The sequence below is a fragment of the Canis aureus genome, chromosome 18 (genome assembly GCF_053574225.1).
Source record: "Canis aureus isolate CA01 chromosome 18, VMU_Caureus_v.1.0, whole genome shotgun sequence".
NCBI classification, from domain to species: domain Eukaryota; kingdom Metazoa; phylum Chordata; class Mammalia; order Carnivora; family Canidae; genus Canis; species Canis aureus.
The window spans coordinates 57,357,114-57,378,051 of record NC_135628.1 but is presented as its reverse complement, the minus strand read 5'-3'; the positions used below and the strand labels follow the sequence as shown (position 1 = coordinate 57,378,051).

The 20,938-nt window shown below is 37.0% G+C and overlaps 1 protein-coding gene across 10 annotated transcripts in view; it reads right to left on the bottom strand.

Moving 5' to 3' along the window:
• The window catches only part of EXOC4 (exocyst complex component 4), a 747,424-nt gene that overhangs the window by 392,018 nt on the left and 334,468 nt on the right, over positions 1-20,938 (bottom strand). The window contains exon 11 of one of the 10 annotated variants that reach the window (XM_077857388.1): positions 17,758-19,094. The exons of the other annotated variants lie outside the window; for them this stretch is intronic. Coding sequence (XP_077713514.1) covers positions 18,899-19,094 — 196 coding nt within the window. The 3' untranslated portion in view covers positions 17,758-18,898. Of the gene's footprint in view, positions 1-17,757; positions 19,095-20,938 lie in introns of those variants that run through there. 10 annotated transcript variants of the gene reach the window in all.

The window sequence follows — 20,938 nt, the reverse complement described above, 5'->3', positions numbered from 1 at the left end:
TCACTCTTTTCTTTCTCCTTTACTTGGTTTCCTTTCGCCATTCACCACTCCTTCCTTTTGCTCCATTCTGTCTGTTAAAGTGGCTTAAATGGAACTGAAATGTTTTAAACATTTTTATGCTTAATAAATAAAGCACTAAAATCTCTATGTTAAATTAAATATCTTATATTTCTCTAAAAACAAAAAAGAAAAGAGAAGGAAAACTTTTTACCAGTATGTGGCCTTCAATTTATTTTTGGATAATTAAGAGGAAAAATGCTCTCCCCCAACTCCTACTTACCTTCATTGAAAAGACTATACTTCTGGGGCAACTGGGTAGTTCAGCAGCTGAGCATCACCCTTTGGCTCAGGGCATGATCCTGGGTCTGGGGATTGAGTCCCACGTCAGGCTCCCTGTGAGGAGCCTGCTTCTCCCTCTGCCTGTTTCTTTGTCTCTCTGTGTGTCTCTCATGAATAAATAAATAAAATCTTAAAAAAAGAAAAGAAAGAAAAGAAAAGAAAAGAAAAGAAAAGAAAACGAAAGAAAAGAAAAGAAAAGAAAAGAAAAGAAAAGAAAAGAAAAGAAAAGAAAAGAAAAGAAAAGAAAAGAAAGGAAAGGAAAGGAAAGGAAAGGAAAAGACAAGACAAGACAGGACTTCTAAGGCTATTTGTGATAGTAATCATAATTCACATTTTTTCACAGATCAATTTTTAAAAAATACATCCTTATATCATAAGTACTTCCATGTTGGTAGCTTTTCATCTATAGTGAGAATATTTACTGTAGGTATCACAGGAAAAATGGCAGTTATAAGCTATCAACATCATAGCCAAATTACCTGGAAAAGAAAACCAACCAGCTTTTCTGTTTATCTCTAAGCTAATAATAAGAATCAATCTACCTGCCTCCTAGAATTCTGGAGTTACACAGTGAGGCCCTTGTGTGCAATTCTGATATCAGAAAGAAGTCCTCAGAGTAAATATTTAAAATCATCCTATTCAATGAACAAGCAATCTGTATCTTCATATTATGGTTTAATGCTATGAGGCTAATTCATACCAGAAGTGATCCAAAGCCTATTTCTACGAGAGTCAACAATCCTTTTCTTATGATAATGCAATAATTTTTCAGACTAATGACTCATGATGTTTTTCTGAAAATGTTCAATTCAAAATAAATATAGAATCTGTAGTGCTAAAAGATTATAGGTGTGGTTTTTTTTTCATTTTGTTTTGATTTTTAATTTTTGGAAGATGTATCATCCTTTTCCTCTAGATTTATTCAAGTTTGAATGAAAAGTTCCTGCTTCAGTTCAGAGCTTTGATCTTGGCTATGATGTCTTCCTTGGCCTAGACTCTAATGAGACTAAGTCTATGCATGCTGTCAATCTTCTACATCAAATGCTGGGAGTGAGGAGAAAGCAACTTTTTATTACAGAATTCTGAGGTCCCTCTTTGGGGAGAAAAAGGAAGAAATGTAGTATAATACTTCTTTCAGTTTTTCTTCTTTCTCACAGGGGGAGAATACATACTTTGGACATATTCAAAGAACGTTTTACAGTTACAATAATAAAATCAGTAAAGAAATTCCTTTCTCCCTTTTTTTCTTCCTTTAGGGACCTATAAGAAAAGTCTACTACAGAAATGAAACTGATTAATCTCAATACTAAGAAATTTTTATTTATAAGCTAAGATGAACTTTTTTGTAATATAGGATAAAATAACCAGGAAAATAAGAATGTATCTGCTGGCTTTTCTCTCTCTTTGAATTTCTTCCCCTACAGTTATTTTACAGATTAGAGTTAATCCCCCCAAACAGCGAATATCCAGCAGGGTAGGTTACTGATTATATCTTACGATAAGAATACTACTCCCAATTTGGGCTTCAACACTTTGAGAAGAAGTGTCAGAATTCTTAGTATAAAGTCTTAACATATGGTTCATTTCCCTGTTCTAGGGCATAATTACTATAGTAAAGGACCTTGAAATGGCCACTCCATTAGTTTTAAGTGGTACTAATTAGGATTTATAATTTAGATTCTATGTAATACACAGAATCAAACACTGACTGTGTGAAGTTTTGGCTCTTCCTATAAGAAAACACCAATTTGAAAATTAAAAATAAGATTAGGTAGTCCTAAAGGGCACAATTTTCATTCTAGAAAGGAAATAAGCAACCTCAGGTTCCTGCCAGTGGGAGGAACAACTGGGTTTAAAGCCCCATTTCACAAATTAAATTCTGGCTGCATTTTTTAACACCAAGACTTTTTTTTTCCTTCACAGTGCCAAAAGTACATTCCAGAGCCAATGTTCTCAAGTGAAAACATACAGTATTTAGACAAGCAGTAATTCGCTAGTAATGTTTCCACATAATCATTTCACGCACGACTGCTAATCATGCCATGTGAGAGAAACCTCTAAACAAGGGGACGTATATATGGCCATAAAATTAAATTATCAAACTGATAAAGGAAAAATGGTCAAATAAAACACTGTTCTAAGCTCATTCAGAGTATTAATAAATTCTGTTTTGGACAGCTTTAGATATTTATGAAAGGGTACAAATCTAGAACATAACCTAGTCTTAGAAATATAAACACTTTTTTTCTCTTATTACTGAAATACATAACTAAGGAAGTGGTTCCCCAAGTAGTGATGTAATATTTAATAGGTCCCCATTCTGTCACTTATCATGACTTCCAAGGACTAAGCTCTTTAAGAATTTTTGAGATTCATTCCAACAGTGCTACCACCAGCCACACTCTCCCTCTTAGTACCTTCACAAGTTACTGATGGGCAGCAAGAGAGAGACCTCTGAACTACACCAGAGCTTCCAAGTGCATTCTCTTGCCTAGAAGCAAGGCACGACATTCAACTCAATTCCATTTTTCTCCTCTTGCTCAAAAGGAATGACAGAGACGGTAGTGATTGAAAGCATTAGTGGGTTTACACAGAGTAAAGCCAAGAGAAACACTTGGTACAGGCAGATCATGTCTTCCCTTCTTCAGAAACACAAATGAGCATGGAAGAAGTCAAAGTTATATATAATCTTTAGTGGTAAAAAAGTAGTAATGCTTCACACATGCAGGGTCTGGCAGAATATGGTACGGAGGCAGCTCATGAAAAGCTTAGCTATCAAATTAATTCCAGTTGGCTGGGATATAAACCCTGTCATATATATTGAGAACTAGATGAAACATAACTAACTGTAATGATAAAGAGCGATGAAAGTGCTGCTGGAAAAATAATCACAAAGCTTCAGGTTTGTTTAATGATTTTGTCAATATGTGGAAAAGAGGAATTCCATGGAACCAGAAGAAATCTCAGGGGGATTCTGCAAACATTAGGAAGAAATTATGCGGAGGGTTTGCAATGCTAGTACTTTAAAAAGGGAAGGGTGGATTTTCTTTTATAATAATAAGCTCAAAAAATGCTAACCTAAACTTCAAAGCTTAAAATGATTTTTCCTTCATGAGTTGTAGGCTGAGAGCACACTACAAAAAAAAGTCTACTAAAGATTCACTGTAATCCATGGTAGAGAAGAAATCATTTCTCTTTCTTCCTAATATTTAAGGTACTTGATGGAAACGCACAGGTATTAAGAGAAATGAGCTAAAAAAAAAAACCAAACTGTAAACATGTCCATTGTTTTCCTTTTATAAATTGCTCCTGGCATGGTTTCCCTACAACATCAGTTTTTAACTGCTCCTCAAACAAAATATTTAATCAGCGGTCTCACATTGTTTTTACAAAGCATAACCACTAAAAGAACAAATAAGTGAATTTTAAAAATTAATGAAGCTTCTGAATCAAACTGCTAATCATTTACTCAGTCTACCCAAATAAATACATAGATATGTCCATTCTTCTTCACAAAAGATTAAGGTTTAACAAATGGCCCAGGTTCCGTTAGAATGGTTTTCCTTCTCCTTTTTGGGGCCTCTACTATATCATTCTGGTCTGAATAAAAGACAAGGAATATATCATATACAGGAAGATATGTGTTTAAGGCCAATTCATAAATGCCATAAAGACTAAACATTTGAAAACATTCTACTTACATTATCTCATTGAAAAAAAAGGACCCGCAATGGCAGAAGTCATTTGAGAAATAAAGTAAAACCACAAAATATAGTGAAATGCAGTTTTTCAGATGATAATGCCAAGAGAGGACGTTTATAAAGACATTCCTGCAGGTAACATCATTCTTAAAAGTTTTTGTTTTACATCACACCAAGACCCAAAGCTAATATAAGAATCACAGTGTTCTATTTTAGAAAGTCAAGAGCCATCTCTTTCTTGAAATGGAGACATTTCTTATCTGTGTAGAGAAATTTACCTTTAAATAAATTAAATTACATTTTGGATGTATTTTGAAAATTTACCTTGGGTAAATTTATATAATAAAAGTCCTTACGTTATACAAGTATGACTAAATTAACCAGTTAAATTCATAAAGTTTTCTTCTAAATCAGACCAACTATTTTTAGATAATTATCTTTTAGAAGTAAGACGAAGAGAAGAGAACAGTGATTATGGTTAGACCACCATGAGAAAGCACTTTGAGGTTTTCATCTTGACCTGGCCTGTGATGTCTCTGGGACCCAGAACTGGTCAGATTGTCTTTCATCTAAAATTTTTTAAAGAGAAAAATGATTTATTCTAATCCAGCAGAGGAATGATGTTTATGAACTGCTTTTGGAGTGTCCTACTGAAATGCTATTCCTGACTCCAACAGCCCCGTTAGAGACACCATGAAAGAGACCTGGAATTTGAGAAAGAACCTTGTATTTTCAGGGTTTGAATGGAAAGTAGAAGGTAAGAGTGAAGGCTCTGGAGTATTTCTGCCTGGGCTCGAATCCCAGCCCCTCCATTTACAATAGTGTGGTCTTAGTCAATCCACTTCAACTCTCTATGCCTCAGTGAGGTTCCTCAGCTATAGGATGGGGAAAATAATAATACCTCCCACATAAAGTTGCAGCGAAGACTGAATTAGATAGTGGATGCTAAGCATTAAAAAACATAACTGGGTATATTGCTAGTAGGGTTCAGAAATTTTAGTTTTATTATGATTTACTTGAGTTGACAGAGACTTTTACAACATAGAAACAGACTGTAAAAGTGAGACTCAGAAGGTACACTTAATACAATTCTATCCTGCATTAGCCCAACATTCCTGGGATTCAGGATGTTGCAAAACTATTACTTCTGCTCGTGTATATAATCGAAAACACAAGAATTCAAGGTGTATGCTCATTACAGTTTCTCCGTACAAACAGGAAACAATATTAATGTTGTAGAAATTCACCACTTGCATGGCATCAAACTTGGGTACCAAATTGGATGTGAGCAATGCAGGCGCCATCTCTAGGACTGCCTCCGAAACCTAGCTCCTTAAGGCTCTGGTGATCATTTTCCTGGAGTTTGCTGCAATAATGAGTCTAGACAGCCTGGATCCATTAAAGATCATGCCTGCTGTCTTTATGCATTCCCTCCAGTAATTCAATCATGTCTATTTGGGAGAGACTCTGAGTTTTCTTAGGGACATTCAAATACCCAGTTTCTTGAGGTACGCTAATATTTAAATTAAGGAGGGGATTTCTGATTGCATTAGAAATGCATCCATCTTCCCCTTCTTGTCTTTGCAGAGGGCATGCCACAGGCTTTGTCACAACCAAATGCAAATTTCTCCTAGGCTGGAAGTGCAAATTTTATTTTGAAGAGCAACATGCTTCATGCTCTGTAGTTATTCATCATCCACCAAATAAAATAATATCTGAAATATGTGTAGCACACAAATGTTTTTTTCCCTCAACTCCCAGGAAAATACACATGTGGATGTATCCCAAGAGTGGGCTTTCTGTAGAAGCGCTAAAGCCAATGACAAAATTCCTCTAACATTTACATCTGTAATGATTTTTCTTCTAGAGAGAAGAGGAAATATGGGGAAATTAGATTTTTGACAGCCTTTGTGATGTTTAGAAAGGTAGAAACATGTTTGCAAACTTCAAACCTGAGCGACTTGTTTTAGCGCCTTTTCTGACAAGGCAACATTAAGCAAATGTCTCACAGAGGAGGTTCCTCTGGTGTGTGTGTCTGGGCTCAAGGAGGAGAGGAGAGGTAGGGTTTCATGTGCTGTCATGGGAAATTAACAGTCTACCTTAAGGTGGTTTACAGACTATCATTTTTAATCAGACACAGGCAGCCCATCTGCTAACATAAGCATTCAAGAGAGCAAAATAAGCCACTTTCTAGTAAGAATCACATCCACTTAAGCAACTGTACCATAAAACATATTTGGAGATTTATCTTCATCATTTATTGCTTTGGGATACCAAAAGTAATCCCGAGAAGGAAGACTATGTACAAATCTGTTTAGGCAGCAATGACCCTGAGGCACACGGGGAGCATAAAACCAGAACCATGTATTGTGTATGGTCACCAAACAACTGGGGATCTATCCTCATTATCACGGTTCTGATGGGGAGAACTGTAAGACACCGCTGTCCATGAAAAGTTTACAGTATTCTCCTGGACATTTATAAGAACTCTCCACAGGGGCACCTAGGTGGTTCAGTGGTTGAGCGTCTGCTTTTGGCTCAGATCGTGGTCCCAGGGTCCTGGGATCCAGTCCCACATCAGGCTCCCTATGTGGAGCCTGCTTCTCCCTCTGCCTGTGTCTCTGCCTCTCTCTGTGTCTCAAGAATAAATAAAATATTTTTTTCTAAAAAAAGTTTACAGTATTAATTTACTCACCTAACATTTACGGAGAACCTAGTGTATGCTAGACATCAGCAAAGTTCTGGCTATGCAAATCCAATCAAAAAATGATCACTAACATCTTATGAGGAAGAAACATGAGAATCGAGAATAGCCCTCTTTAAATCAGCAAGGGTACAGAGGAAAGGGGTAAGAGAAAGGGTACAGAGAAGGGGTAAGAGACATGTCTGACAGGTATCCCAAAAAGATGCTGCTGAGGGATGAGTAGTAGAAAGTCACTAGGTAAAGGAAAAGGAAAGGCCACCAGGTAGAGAGAAAACATAGGCAAAGGAAGACAGGTGGGACAGAGAATTAAGGTTTGCACAACTTCAAAGAGCTTAGGATGGCAAAAAGAGACTATAGGAAGTATGTAAGAAAATGAAGGAAATGAGTTTTAAAAGACAGTTCTCCTATCCTGTTTTTCTCACCCACTTACTGACCAGAAAGAATCTGAGGGCCTAGATGTGGGAAGAGCCACAAAATGAAGGTGACCTGGACCCCCTCATCACCTTGTAGTACATCCCATGAAGAACCTTGGGCAGGCTCTCTTCATGCCTGGGTTCCAATCCAACATTGTGTAGAATGCAAGGATTTAGAGTCAGAAGCCATAGGTGTATGTCCTGCCTCCAATACCATGTTGCCTCGAAGAAGGAACTGAATGTTTGAGCCTTCAAACTATTTTTCAGGGCTGTGATGCTGACGGAATAAGACAATGTACTTGGAAGTTGCTATTTTAATGTTAGCTAGTTAATGCTATTATATAATTGATGTAACTCAAGTAAATGCATAGTCATAGTAATAAAGTTATTATTTATGTTCTAGTAGATCATGGCTTTACATGCTGGCCTCTCCCTTTAGACCTTTATAATTATAAAATAAATATGGTGTCATTCCAATAAGTTCAGAAAATATAGGAAAGGATAACAAAGAAGATAATCCCACATTTATTTCTATGTAAATGCATACTCATAAACAAAGATATATATGTATATATTTTGATCAAAATGTGGTCATGCTATACTTCTGTTTTGCAACCAGCTCTTTACTCTTTAACGTATCTTTCTATGCTTTTTTTTTTAATTACTATTTATTCATGAGAGATGGGGGGAAGAGGGCAGAGACAGGCAGAGGGAGAAGCAGGCTCCCTGCAGGGAGCCCGACATGGGACTCAATTCCAGGACTCCAGGATCATGCCCTGGGTGGAAGGCAGGTGCTACACCGCAGAACCACCCAGAGATCCCTGTGTCCTTCTATGTTAATAAAAATACACCGACTATACAATTTGCAGTGGCTGGACAATATTATATGCACAGAACATAATTTATGCAACCAATATCCCCTAGACAGCCCAATAGATGAATATAGATCTTAGCTAAACATTCCCTGTGATCTGTTCTCTTCAGGTTTTTAATCCTTCTCTTCACCCCATTCTCCCACCCACATACCTCTGTTATCCTTTTGCTTTGTTTCTTCGCCAACAGTTGTATTTGATCTTGAGGATTTTCTGACAGTCCTCAATTCTGCATCATCTGACTCAATATCATGCTAAGTTTCACTTTGTTGTACAATTGTTCAGTGACTTAACCTATAAATTCTCATCTTCACTACAAAGGCCGTTAGCACATCTGGCTCACACCTTTCATCCAGGAATCCCATACTTGTCCTTCACAAATACTGTTTCCTCACACCCATCTCCAACTTCCAAGTAAATACCTTGAGTTTGAACATAATCCAATTTGCTTCTCATCCCTAATCTTCTACCTTCTTGCAAGTCATCACTATTAATTGTGGATGTTTTCTCCTAATAGGGACATTATTTTCCTATTATAAGATTTTCACTGAGGGTATATTTTTAAATTTTTATTTATATTTATATTATATATATTATATTACATATTATATATATATATATATATATATATATATATATATATATCTTTATTTAGAGCATGAGTGGAGGGAGGAACAGAGGGGGAGCAGACTCCCTGCTGAGCTCCATGTAGGGCTTGATTTCTTGGCCCCAAGATCATAACCTGAGCTGGAATCAAGAGTCAGTTGCCAAGGGGATCCCTGGGTGGCTCAGCTGTTTAGAGCCTGCCTTTGGCCCAGGGCACAATCCTGGAGACCCGGGATCAAGTCCCGCGCCGCACTCCCGGCATGGAGCCTGCTTATCCCTCTGCCTGTGTCTCTGTCTCTCTCTGCCTCTCTATCATAAATAAATAAGTAAATAAGTTAGTAAATAAATAAATCTTAAAAAAATAAAAAAAAATTTAAAAAAGAGTTAGTTGCCTAACCAACTGAGTCATTCTGGTGCCCGAAGCATTTGACATTCTTATCGACAGTGCACAGGGCCCACCTTCTCCACATCCTCACCATTGCTTGTTATTTTCTTTTTTTTTTTGGCCATCCTAACAGGTGTGAGGTGTTGTTTCATTGTGGCTTTCATTTACCTCTCCCTGTCCCATTTACCTATCCCTGATGCTGTTTTTTTTTTTTTTTGAAATGTAATTTTTAGAAAATTCCAGTATAGCGACCATGCAGTGTTATATTAGTTTCAGGTGTACAAAAATATATATATATTATTTATTTGGGGGTGGGTAGTAGAGGGAGAGGGACAAGCAGACTCTGTGCTGAGAGTGGAGCCTGACATGGGACTTGATCTTAAAATCCCGGTATCTCGACCTGAGCTAAAATCAAGAGTCCAACATTCAACCGACTGAGCCACCCAGGTGCCCCTCTTTTCATGTGAGACATAATTACAAAGTAGAAATGATGAGAAGAGTGACTCTGGATGTGTAGGGGCAGGGGGAATAAAGGCTTCCTAGGTGGACTCCTGAACTTCTGTGGTCTGGATCACTGGAGAGCTGGTGGCATCATCTCTCAGGACAGGGCACAGAGGAGGTGAAGAGGCAGATGCAGAGCAGGACACCAGGATGCAGGTATGTGCAGAGGAGTAGACGCTGAGAATGGAAGATTTAGGCAATGAGACTATTAGTTCAGTTTTAAAACTGACCCTGCATCCTGGACGTTTTGAGAGAGTTCCAGTTTGGAGATAATATAAAGTTATAGCTGAAACTACTGAATGGGTAGAGATAATGGCAGAGTAAGCAGAAAACAGTCAAAGAAAGACTCTGACAAGGACTTGTATTGAGGGAGAAGGCAGAGAGAACAGAACCTTAACAGGCCTGAGAATTAATGGTCTCAAGGAAAACGAGAGGCCAGAGATGGTGATGACAGAGAAGGGAGGGGAAAGTCCAAATATAAAAGCATGATCAGCTGCCTAGAAGGCTGACGGAACTAGATAACCTAAGATGAAAAATACCCTTCATATTTGACAATTAGATCAGAGTTGACTGGTCAGTAGGATACAGAGTGAAGGGGAGGAGAGGGAAATGAAGAGCAAGAATATACCTCAGCAGATTAGTAGGAAGGAAAAGAGGAATTGAAGTGGTAGGTAGGGACGGAGGGGTGGAGGGCAAATATGCAAGTTTAAGAAAAGGGATTTTATAAAGGGCAGAGATTGAGCACATCTGTGGGTCCCAGGGAAAGAATCAACAGATCAGAAAAGACTGAAGATCCAGGAGAGACCAGATTGAACAAAAAAGAACAAGATCGCAGAGGGGATGGAGTGGAATAGGACTGATTAGAGGAGGAACAACCTCTGAAAACAAGAACACACAGAGAGATGTGCTTCTCCAACAAATGAGTTTCTGAAGGTACATGAGGGAAATTGAGGAAATTTAATACTGGTGGAAAAGTGGGATATTTTTGGTCATGGATTTTTTTTCTTTTTTCTCATATTGCCACAATATCTAATTAGGAACAAAAACTCCATAAAGACAAGGACAATGTGTGGCACATGGTAAGCACCTGAATATTTGTTTAAAAAAATGAATAAATGGATGAAAAATAACAGAAAAACATGGCCAAATTGAAGAATTTTTCCTCAAAAATCAGAGGTTTTTTTTTTTGTTTTTTTTTGTTTTTTTTTTTTAAGTACACTCAACTCCTACTGACTGACTGTAGGAGTTGCATCTTGAAAAATCAACGTCAATCAAAAGCATGTAAAAAAAAGAAATTGTAATGAAGTAAGGCAGAAGGACTTCCAACTTTCAATGAAAGATGTTGGTTCTCTTTACCCTTCAGGGAAATCCTCATTTCAATTTTCTTGAAAGCTTCAAAATAAGAAAAAATTGGAGATTCACTCAGTTGCATTTCTGAGCACTGTTGCACCTTTATCAAACCTGCTCAGCATTTGTAATTTCATTTCAAAGAACGGATATAGTGGTCTCTTTTTATACAACTTTCTTTGCTTTTCTTATTTCCACTCCTATATATTTTTTTAAGATTTTATTTATTTATTCATGAGAGACACACAGAGAGAGGCAGAGACACAGGCAGAGGGAGGAGCAGGCTCCCCACGGGGTGCCCAGTGTGGGACTTGATCCCAGGACCCCAGCATTACAACCTGCGCCAGAGGCAGACACTCAACCACTGAGCCACCCAAGTGCACCTCCACTTCTATACTTAAAATTTTCTTTCACCATATTGCACATAAATTTTTGCAAAAAGCGAAAGTACAATATGCAAACAAGATATTGATGGCTTTGCTGGTGCTAACACCCTGCTGGTCTGTGGCTGGCATGGCATTACTGCCAACAGGGGGTTGCAGTAACCACCAGAAAAGGTTGCAGTTATAGGAAAACCCAGAACACAAAGTGGCTATGACACATGTGACCACAGAGAATATAAATATTCCATAACCACGGCTGACATGAAGGCAGTGAATGAATATAATTTAACAACAGGTCGAAGATAGTATAAAGAGTTAAAAATACAAATGTTTTAATTTGCAAGGATGAAAATGCAAGATTCTAAAGACTTACTGAAAGAATAATGTCCATCAAGTTTATCTTGTGCTTTTAAAACTGGCCCACCCACTTACCTATAATACATCTGCTCATTTACTCAAAACATTTTTTCTCCCTTCTTATTATGGATCAGAACCACATGATTTACAACCAATACCTGCTAACTAAAATTACTAGTGCCTCCAATCTAGCCCATGACTACTCACTGCTTCTTGTGATACTCCCACATCCCACTGGTTCTTGGTTAATCCTTCATATCACACTTCTCCCTTCCTACTGGCTGAATTTGTTATTTCTAAACACTAGCCTACATATTAATGTTGGCCTAAGAAGGTTGATTTAAGTCGCCAGTTATCATTCTTTGAAAAGGATGGTTCTTAATTTCAGGGTACTATCTTTTTTCTTTGGGGTGGGGGGGGAGGCGGGTAGACTCCACACCCAGAATGTAGCCCAGCTTGGGGCTGTAGCTCATGACCCTGAGATCAGGACCTGAGCTGAGATCAAAAGTTGGATGTTTAGCCAACTGAGCCATCCAGGTGCCCCAAGGTAGTTTTACTTTTCCTGGTGTTCTAATTCATTCTCTTTAACAAAACTGGCAACCTATGATAGTTGTCAATTATTTTTTCATTGATTTGAAAATCTCAAAGTCTAAGAAATACCAAGTTAATTAATTTTAGCTGCCCCAGCTTTTACTTCCAAGGCTGTAGGACATTCTATATTCATCATCTAGATAATCTGACTCTGGGCACCCTGGCTCACTGCCTGGCTGGACCACAGAAGAGCCCCCCAGGATCTCTTACTTGCCTGAGAGGTTCCTTGGTCCCCCAAGATAGGAAATCAAAAGAGTTCTTAAAAAGTTGTTTTGAAGAAATTTAAATTATAAGCAGTATTTAAGATCCTAATGAGTTTTCATTTATTCTAAAATAATGATTGAATACTGTGTTCTTACAACAGCAGATTTCAGTGGTATATTGATACAAGGGATAATATAAAAGAACCAACTAGTGGTTGTTACTACCCGTGTAGGTGACTAGCACAGACATAATGTTTCCCAAAAGCCACCAGACACCAAAGAGGACATATTGTATGATTCCATTTATATGAAGTTCAAGCATAGGCAAAACCAATCTATGAACAATGACAGAAATTCTACTGATGGTACTTTCTCACCTATTCATGATGTGGTGGCTCACAGGATTAGGCTTTGGAGAGTGCACCTTGATTTTAAAAATAGTAACCACAAAATAATTACTGTTCTTCCACAACTGCAAAAAACTACTTGAGGACACTGAAAACTCCAGTACCTATTCCATTGCAAAATAGAAAGATCCAGCACTTCCAAGTTCAAAACCATCGGTCTTGCCAAAAACTGAAATTAAGGTCATTAAAAACCAGAACTTCTCTTCTGATATTTGCACTTGTATTCCTTGTATCTGGCTGTTCTTGCTTCTTTCGCTTGAATCAAAGACCTTTACTTTCTCATTTATGAAATAACAAAGCTTCAAGATAATATTGTTGCTTAGTAGTTTGAGGTTTCTTTTTGTTTGTTTTTAACTACAAAAAGAAGAAAAAAGGGATTTTTTTCCCCATGAAATGGAAAATATTTCACTTGTGATACTATGTATTTTAAAAACCATAGTAGGGGAGCACGTGGGTGGCTCAGTGGTTGAGCATCTGCCTTTGGCTCAGGGCGTGATTCCAGGGTCCTGGGATCGATACCGCATTGGGCTCTCCCTGCAGGGAGCCTGCTTCTCCCTTTGCCTATGTCTCTGCTTCTCTCTCTGCATCTCTCATGAATAAATTAAATCCTTTTAAAAATTAAATAAATAAATAACCATAGTAGGCAATATTAATGATTAAATGTTCAAATGACAATTACTAAAAAGTAAAAAAGATAAAAATGACCAGGAAGATCCCTTGGTGTGTATACAGAAGCCTTTCAAACAAAGTAAACAAAAAAAAAAAAAAGAAAAGAAAAGAAAAAACAAAGCAAAATAAAGCAGAAATAAGATAACAAATCAGTGTGTGTGTGTGTGAAAGGGAGTTTTCTGAGTGGCAAGCAAGGGGAACAGCAAAATAAATTTTCCAAATCATATAGAAAAACAATGTATAGCCAACACCTATAGGAACAGAAGTTATATTTAAGAGACCAGGTTCTTCCTGTAGGTATTCATACATTATTTTTGATACCAAATTACATTATCAATTTAGGTTTCAAAATCAGATGTAAATGGGCCTGTGGCTGGACATAAGCTATTTCAATGAATGCTGAATAGGCATATTTTGGCTATTGCAGTCCAAGACAAATACATGTTCAGAATACATAAAACACAGTACACAAATTATATAAATACTACCCACTGGAAAAAAAATCTTCTCTACTGTCTTTCATATATAAGCTAATGTTAATTAATAATTATACAATTTAACTCATAGGAAAAAACTGAACCCAAAACATCAGCAAATATTTAGGCCAAAATCAGTGGCAGACATGACTTTAGGTTTATTTGAAAATATAATTTCAGTCCCAGATTAGCTCACAGCAGAGGAAAGCCAGCTTTCTTTTTGCCTTACACATCACTAAGAGTTAACTTATATTCACATGAACAATTACTGGCACAGGGAAAAAAATAAAAAAATACAAATAAAAAAATACAAATAAAAAAAAAGAGAGAGATAAAAAGGACTGAAGAGAGAAGGAACTCTCTAGTTAGTAAGGGTGGAGTTCCTCTAACAAGTGCTCTACATAAAGCCACAACAGAATTCCCCTCTTTCCCTGTGTTAGAAAAAAAGAAAGTCAAAGCTAAAAAGATGCAGAAGTCTATTAGAAGTCTTTGGCTTACCGGCTTACCCAATGACCACCATCAGCATTAAACTGAAGCATGAAAAAGTAACCCAAATGAGCAAGACTGGAAGAAACCCATTCATACCGAGCTCTGACGCTGCACAGTATATTAGAAATCACAGTATATTTAATCATAGATCTAAAGAGGGTAGACTCGACAACTCAGTGTGTAGTTAACTGCATTTCCAAGAAGGATGCTGCCTTCAAAAGGAAGCTTTCCCCCTTTGCCTAATTCATTAGAAAATTCTCGTTTCACAGAGTAGAATCTCTTTAACATTCAACCAACCAACTAGTTCTAATCCAGATTTGTGAAACAAGAAACAAAATTATTTTATCTTTTCAGTGATAGACATTTACATATTTGAAAAGAGGTGTCAAATATTGTTTTTCTTCTGTTTTTCACTGAACTTGCCACTTTTTTCTCATAGGTAACAGCCTGTCATTTCCTCCTAAGTGGACTGCCATGCCTGCTTCTCTTAGTGTTGTCATTGAAACGTGCTTGATATTTGGGTTGGAGCTTTGATCATCCCTCCAATGCAGTTGGTAACACAAAATTTCCAGTTAATCACAATCACTGTTCAGCCCTATACCATATATAACACAGTTTGAAAATACAAAAAAGAAAAGCTCTGAAAAATAAATTTTAATCTCTGAAAGTTAATTTGAGGATTAAAACCATTTAATATTTGTCACATACGTTCAAAAGCAGTTTCCCAGATGTGGGGTTTGAAATCTAAATGTGCCACTATGCAGTCCTTCACAGACCTTCACGGGTCAGACAGTCTGAAAACATCGCACTATTTTTCATAATTCTGAGGACAAGGGGGAAAAAAGGTATGTTTCATAAAAATGCAATAGGGTAGCCACATTTCCTCCCATGCATGAATAATGTATGATCCACAATGTTATTTGCTAGACTGTCTAATCACTAGCATCTTTCAAAATGCCTATATAAGCTTTAGCTCATTAAGAACAAACATGTATCTGTATAAAAATATCACATACCTGTGAACACTCAGAATAATATTCTGCCAAATATCAATACACACATCAAACTGACACGGGTATCCTACTTTTGAGCATTTCTCAAAAATAAAAATGTTGGGAAAAGAAATACAGAATAATTATTTCAGCTTGTGACACTCATGCTTACTCTAAATAATCAAGCTTAAATCCCTCTTTCAAAACATACCACACACACACACACACATATATATATACACATATGTATGTATGTGTGTGTGTGTCTATATATATAAATATATGCATATATATATTTATATATATATAAAATCAAGGAATGATCCAGGGACTATTGCACACTTTCTAAATAAAAGTGGAAAAAAAAAGTGGCAGAAATAAGAGGCTAAATAAAAAAGCTTTTAAAGCAAGGCTTCTTCTATTAGAAGCAGTTTTATTATTTTGAAAGGGGCTTCTATGATTCATGAAAGAGTGATAAAGCAAAAGTACTTCACAACTATAAGCTTTCAATGTAGTAATAAGAGAAAGACAAGGTGAAAGGACAAAGTATCTAGGTTTCCCATAAATAACTGCTAAAAACAAAGTATGAAGCTAAGGTACAAGAGTAGTTCTTTAGGATCAATGCTGTAAGAAGAAAGGAAATAAAAAGTTCGCCTTTATATTTCTGTATTTCATCCTCTAACAAATACTTTTTAGTAACAACAGAAGTAAAAAGAAATCAAAATATAAACAAAAACCAAAATAAAACCCCCCACACCCACTATTATACCACTTCTAGGTATGAAAGACTGCCTATTTCAATATCATTACTAAAATGAATTTCCTTTATATTTTTATTGGTATCTGATGAAAAGAAAAAAAAAACATTCATTTAAATCAGCAGACATTTGCTAAGCATCCTTCTAAGTGACTCATTAATTCTTTAAACAGATATTTGTTGTATGCACCATTCATATAGAAGGTACATTTGAACTGCTATCTTCCCTTCATTGTGGAAGTAATGTTAGAAAAGGAGGTGAGAAAAAAAAAAAAAGGAGGTGACCATGAAGGGCAGAAATCAAGGTGTTACAGAATGCAGATTTGGAGTTCTGAAGACCTAAAATGGTCTTACCAACTTCATTCACTTATGAGCAACAGTTAGTGCCAAAAAGTGGAAAAGATCTTATGTGCTAGGCCAGGTTTAGATTAATATGTACAAAATTCATAAGGAGTTTACTGAACGCCCTGAGTTATTTTCTGTAAGAAAAAGATGAGGTTTGTTGGCAAAGTTTATCACAAAAACCCCACAGGCCTTCTGCAAAGTGGCCCACCAAACCATACTACTTCTTTAGAAGGAAACAATCTAGATGTTCAACCACAACTGCTCTGTAGAAACTCTCAGCTATCTAGAACGTCACACGGAATAAATCCATAATGACATGTTGATAACCTTATGGCATAGTTAACACTTGATCTGTGTCTCTGTATAGTATTATCAAAGTGGACTACATGTTAAAGATTTCTTTTCCAAAAAAAAAAAAAAAAAAGATTTCTTTTCCATTTCAGGAGACACAAGTGTCAGGAGGGACAGAGATTTTCACTATACCAGAGTTGTGCTAATGACTTCACCCTTGAAAACAGGGCTTCCCAAGTACCCCACATCCAGTAAGATGGTTTCAGAAAATGGCCTTTGCTGGTAGTCTTTCAGGCTCTCTCTAAGCCTTTAGAACCTTTGGAAGTTTAAGTTTCAGATCTAGTCCCAAAAGCTTCTTATAAATCCAAATATAATGCCCTCTTTGTCATCTGGGCAAAAAAAAAGAGAAGTTTCTCTACCTTGACTATCCTGAGTACAGAGCTTCTTGCTTATCTGCCCCATGGCGCGCTGAGCGCCAGCAACACACACCCTTCAAGTCCATCCCATCACTGATCCTGCAACATCTCATCTTCTTTTCCATATGCCATTCCCTCTGCCCAGGTCATTCGGCCCCAGATATTCACACAGCATCCTCCAGCACTTTGTTTTCCACTCTAACCAAGTATTATCTTCTCAGAAAGGTCTACTGACTGCACTGTAACTAAAATAATGGCCTTGCCTCCACCAGCAACTATGCAAATTCCTAACTTTTGTCCATTGTTCTTCCTAAAACTGTCACTACCTACTACTGTTGTCTGTGTGTACTGGTTGACTTTTTTACCGTCTGGTTTTTTTCCTCCAGACTAAATTCCCCAAGGGTAGATAAAGACTTAGATGGAGGGGAGTCGACACCAAGTAAGTGCTCAATAAATTTTATTAAATGGATGAGCAAATGGATTTTTATTACGCTTAATTATAACAATGAATTTGATATGCCTCTGATATACCAGTATTGTCAATGTGAGAAGTACAATAATTAATAAAACAAAAATATAAAATGCAAGTGTTAATCACAATTTGTCATTTACTTTGGACTATCATTTTTAGAAACATAACCTACTACATTCATGGCCTAATCAATTTTGGTGCCTTTCATTGTTTGAGGTTTGATTTTGACCACTTCCTAACCTCCTAACTTCAAGCCCTGCTTAACAATTACAGTGATTTCACAGCCAGGTCCTGACGACCCCTTAGCCAATTCCCTATACCGCTGCTAAATGGCAGATACTACATCTGACAAGATTAACTTTTAGAAGCTACTCTTCTCTGTAATCAGAGACAAACACAATTACATATTACGATTACTTCTAATTATTCTAAGCAGTTCTACTGCTGTTTGCCTTAAGAAAGGCACACAGCCAACTGCAGAAATTCTGACCATCACCATAGTCAAGTTGCCAATAAGTTTTATCTCCCTAACTAATCTAAATGCCAACCTACTCCTTACTGACCAATGAATATTTCATTTTCTGTTCTACTCTGAAAGCCTTTAATTGCTGTCTGATTTTAATGAAGTGCGGCTGATAATAAATAGTGAAAAATGCTCAAAGACCAGATATTCAATATTTGAGTTGTGTTCAACGGAGGAAGCATCAGTGTAACATTTTTGCAACTTTAAATACCATCATCATCTACTATGTCTCCAGCCTCTTACCTCCATCAAGTCATCCTGACTGCAAACATCTGTTCTTCAATTGTCTCATAAGAAATGTACTTTATATATACAAAGTGATCATTACCCTAAAGAGCCAAATGTCTTTTAAAAGCTAGTTGAAGCAAAATAAGCAAAAGAAACATACTGTCATTTGGACTTTTACATTTTAAAATATCAGGTCTTTGGAGTCCTTAAATATTACTAAAGCATTTCCCAGTCATACAATCACAAACTGGAAAGGCAGAAAGCAAAATCCAGACCTACCGATTCTATTATTTTATAGGTAGGGAAAACTAAGACACACAGGGATTTGGCCAATACCAAAAACTAAAATGTGGTCACCCATACCCACTCCCCCAGCCTACATTCAGTGGTCTCTCTCTATATATCATGAAATACACAAATCCACTTCCCATCTAAACAATGGCTGGCTCCAGTGCTAAAAGAATGAATAAATAGGGGATCCCTGGGTGGCGCAGCAGTTTAGCGCCTGCCTTTGGCCCAGGGCGCGATCCTGGAGACCCGGGATCGAATCCCACGTCGGGCTCCCGGTGCATGGAGCCTGCTTCTCCCTCTGCCTGTGTCTCTGCCTCTCTCTCTCTCACTGTGTGCCTATCATAAATAAATAAAAAATTTAAAAAAAAATTAAAAAAAAAGAATGAATAAATAAATCACTTAATATATTAATTTCCCGAGTTTGTTCTAATTGCAAAATTTAATGTACATTTTCAGCAACAGATAATTAAGGTTAAATGAGGTCATAAAAGTGGGACCGTAATCCAGTAAAGCTGGTGTCCCTATAAGAAGAGGAAGCAGCTCCATCAGGACACAGTGAGAAGACTTGCTTGGATTAAGATGTCTGTATTCCTGGCCTTCCTAGCTCTCAAGACTAGGGATTTTTGGGGATTTCTGGGTGGCTTAGTGGTTGAGCGTCTGCCTTTGACTCAGATCCCGGGGTCCTGGGATCAAGTCCCACATTGGGCTCCCTGTATGCAGCCTGCTTCTCCCTCTGCCTATATCTCTGCCTCTCTCTCTGTGTCTTTAATTAAAAAAAAAAAAAAAAAGACTAGGAATTTTTGTTTCTCAGTGATGGGCTGCATGAAATCCCACTACTTCTCTTTGATGATTCTATGTTGAAACCAGTTTTAAGATGGTTGAGTGCAACAGAGTCAAATACATAAACTTTGTTTTCTTTCTTTAAGATTATTTATTTATTTATTCATGAGAGACAGAGAGAGAGAGACGCAGAGACAAAAGCAAAGGAAGAAGCAGGCTCCATACAGGGAGCCGGACACGGGACTCGATCCCAGGACTCCAGGATCATGCCCTGGGCCGAAGGCAGGCGCTAAACTGCAGAGCCACCCAGGGATCCCCAATAAACTTTGTTTTCAATAGCAACACTCCCAACCAATTTGCCTTATTGGCCCAGAATGGATGCAATCACAAATGCACGGAATGAATGAATGAATGAATGAATGAATAAATAAATAAATAAATAAATAAATAAATAAATAAATAAATGATTTAAAAAGCTTGAGAATGTCTTCGAAATACTTTAGTTATATGCTGAATTTAGATTTGTAAAGGAATAATTTTTGTTGCCACTCAGATTTTGCTATTTGAAGGAACTGCAGTAATAATCTAAGGAACCATATATTCTCTGTGGGGGGTCTTTTAGAGAATAAGTAATAGTGATAAATGAAAAAACAAAGGGAGAAATAAATTCTCCCACCCTCCCCGCAAAATCCCACAAATAGCAGCCACAAGGTAATTTCAGATTTCCAGAAATGGCTACATTACTCATTAATTACAACTAAAAACTGCTACTCTGTCAAAACTGTGATTGATACCTCAACAAAATGCATTTTGTTGATAAAGTTTACCATGATGTAACCATTCAAAAATAATTTGTGTAAAAAAGAAATCCAAATGCATGTCTCATCTAGACAAAAGAAAGTCTGTCATTCAAATATCACCATTCTCATATTTTGTTTCTCAAATTGAAGGCCTATAAAATAATTTATTAGATGACTCCATCCATTCCTCTTGACTGTTTCCAGAAAAAGCTAAAAGGCAGCAACTATGTCAGTGAGGGGGAGAACAAGTTACTAGGCCTATCTATTTTGGTGAAAGTATCAGAATCTACCTACATATAAGGAGAAACCTCTTCATTTCAATATGTTTTGTTCATTTAGAACCAGTGGTAGCAAAATTGATTAGATAAACTCTTACCATCAAGACCTTAAATTAAGGCTCTAGTTTTACACAACATCTTTTGAGGTTAAGCGTTAGAGCAAGCAAGATAATACTAGAGACTTCCTTTTTCTAAAACATCATTCTCTGAGACAATTTTTTGATTTCTTACCCAAAAAGAGAAAATAGTAAGGAAAAGCATTAAATAAACAAGTCAAGGGACCAGCAGAGTTAACAGGTAGCAAACAGACTAAGTCCATACA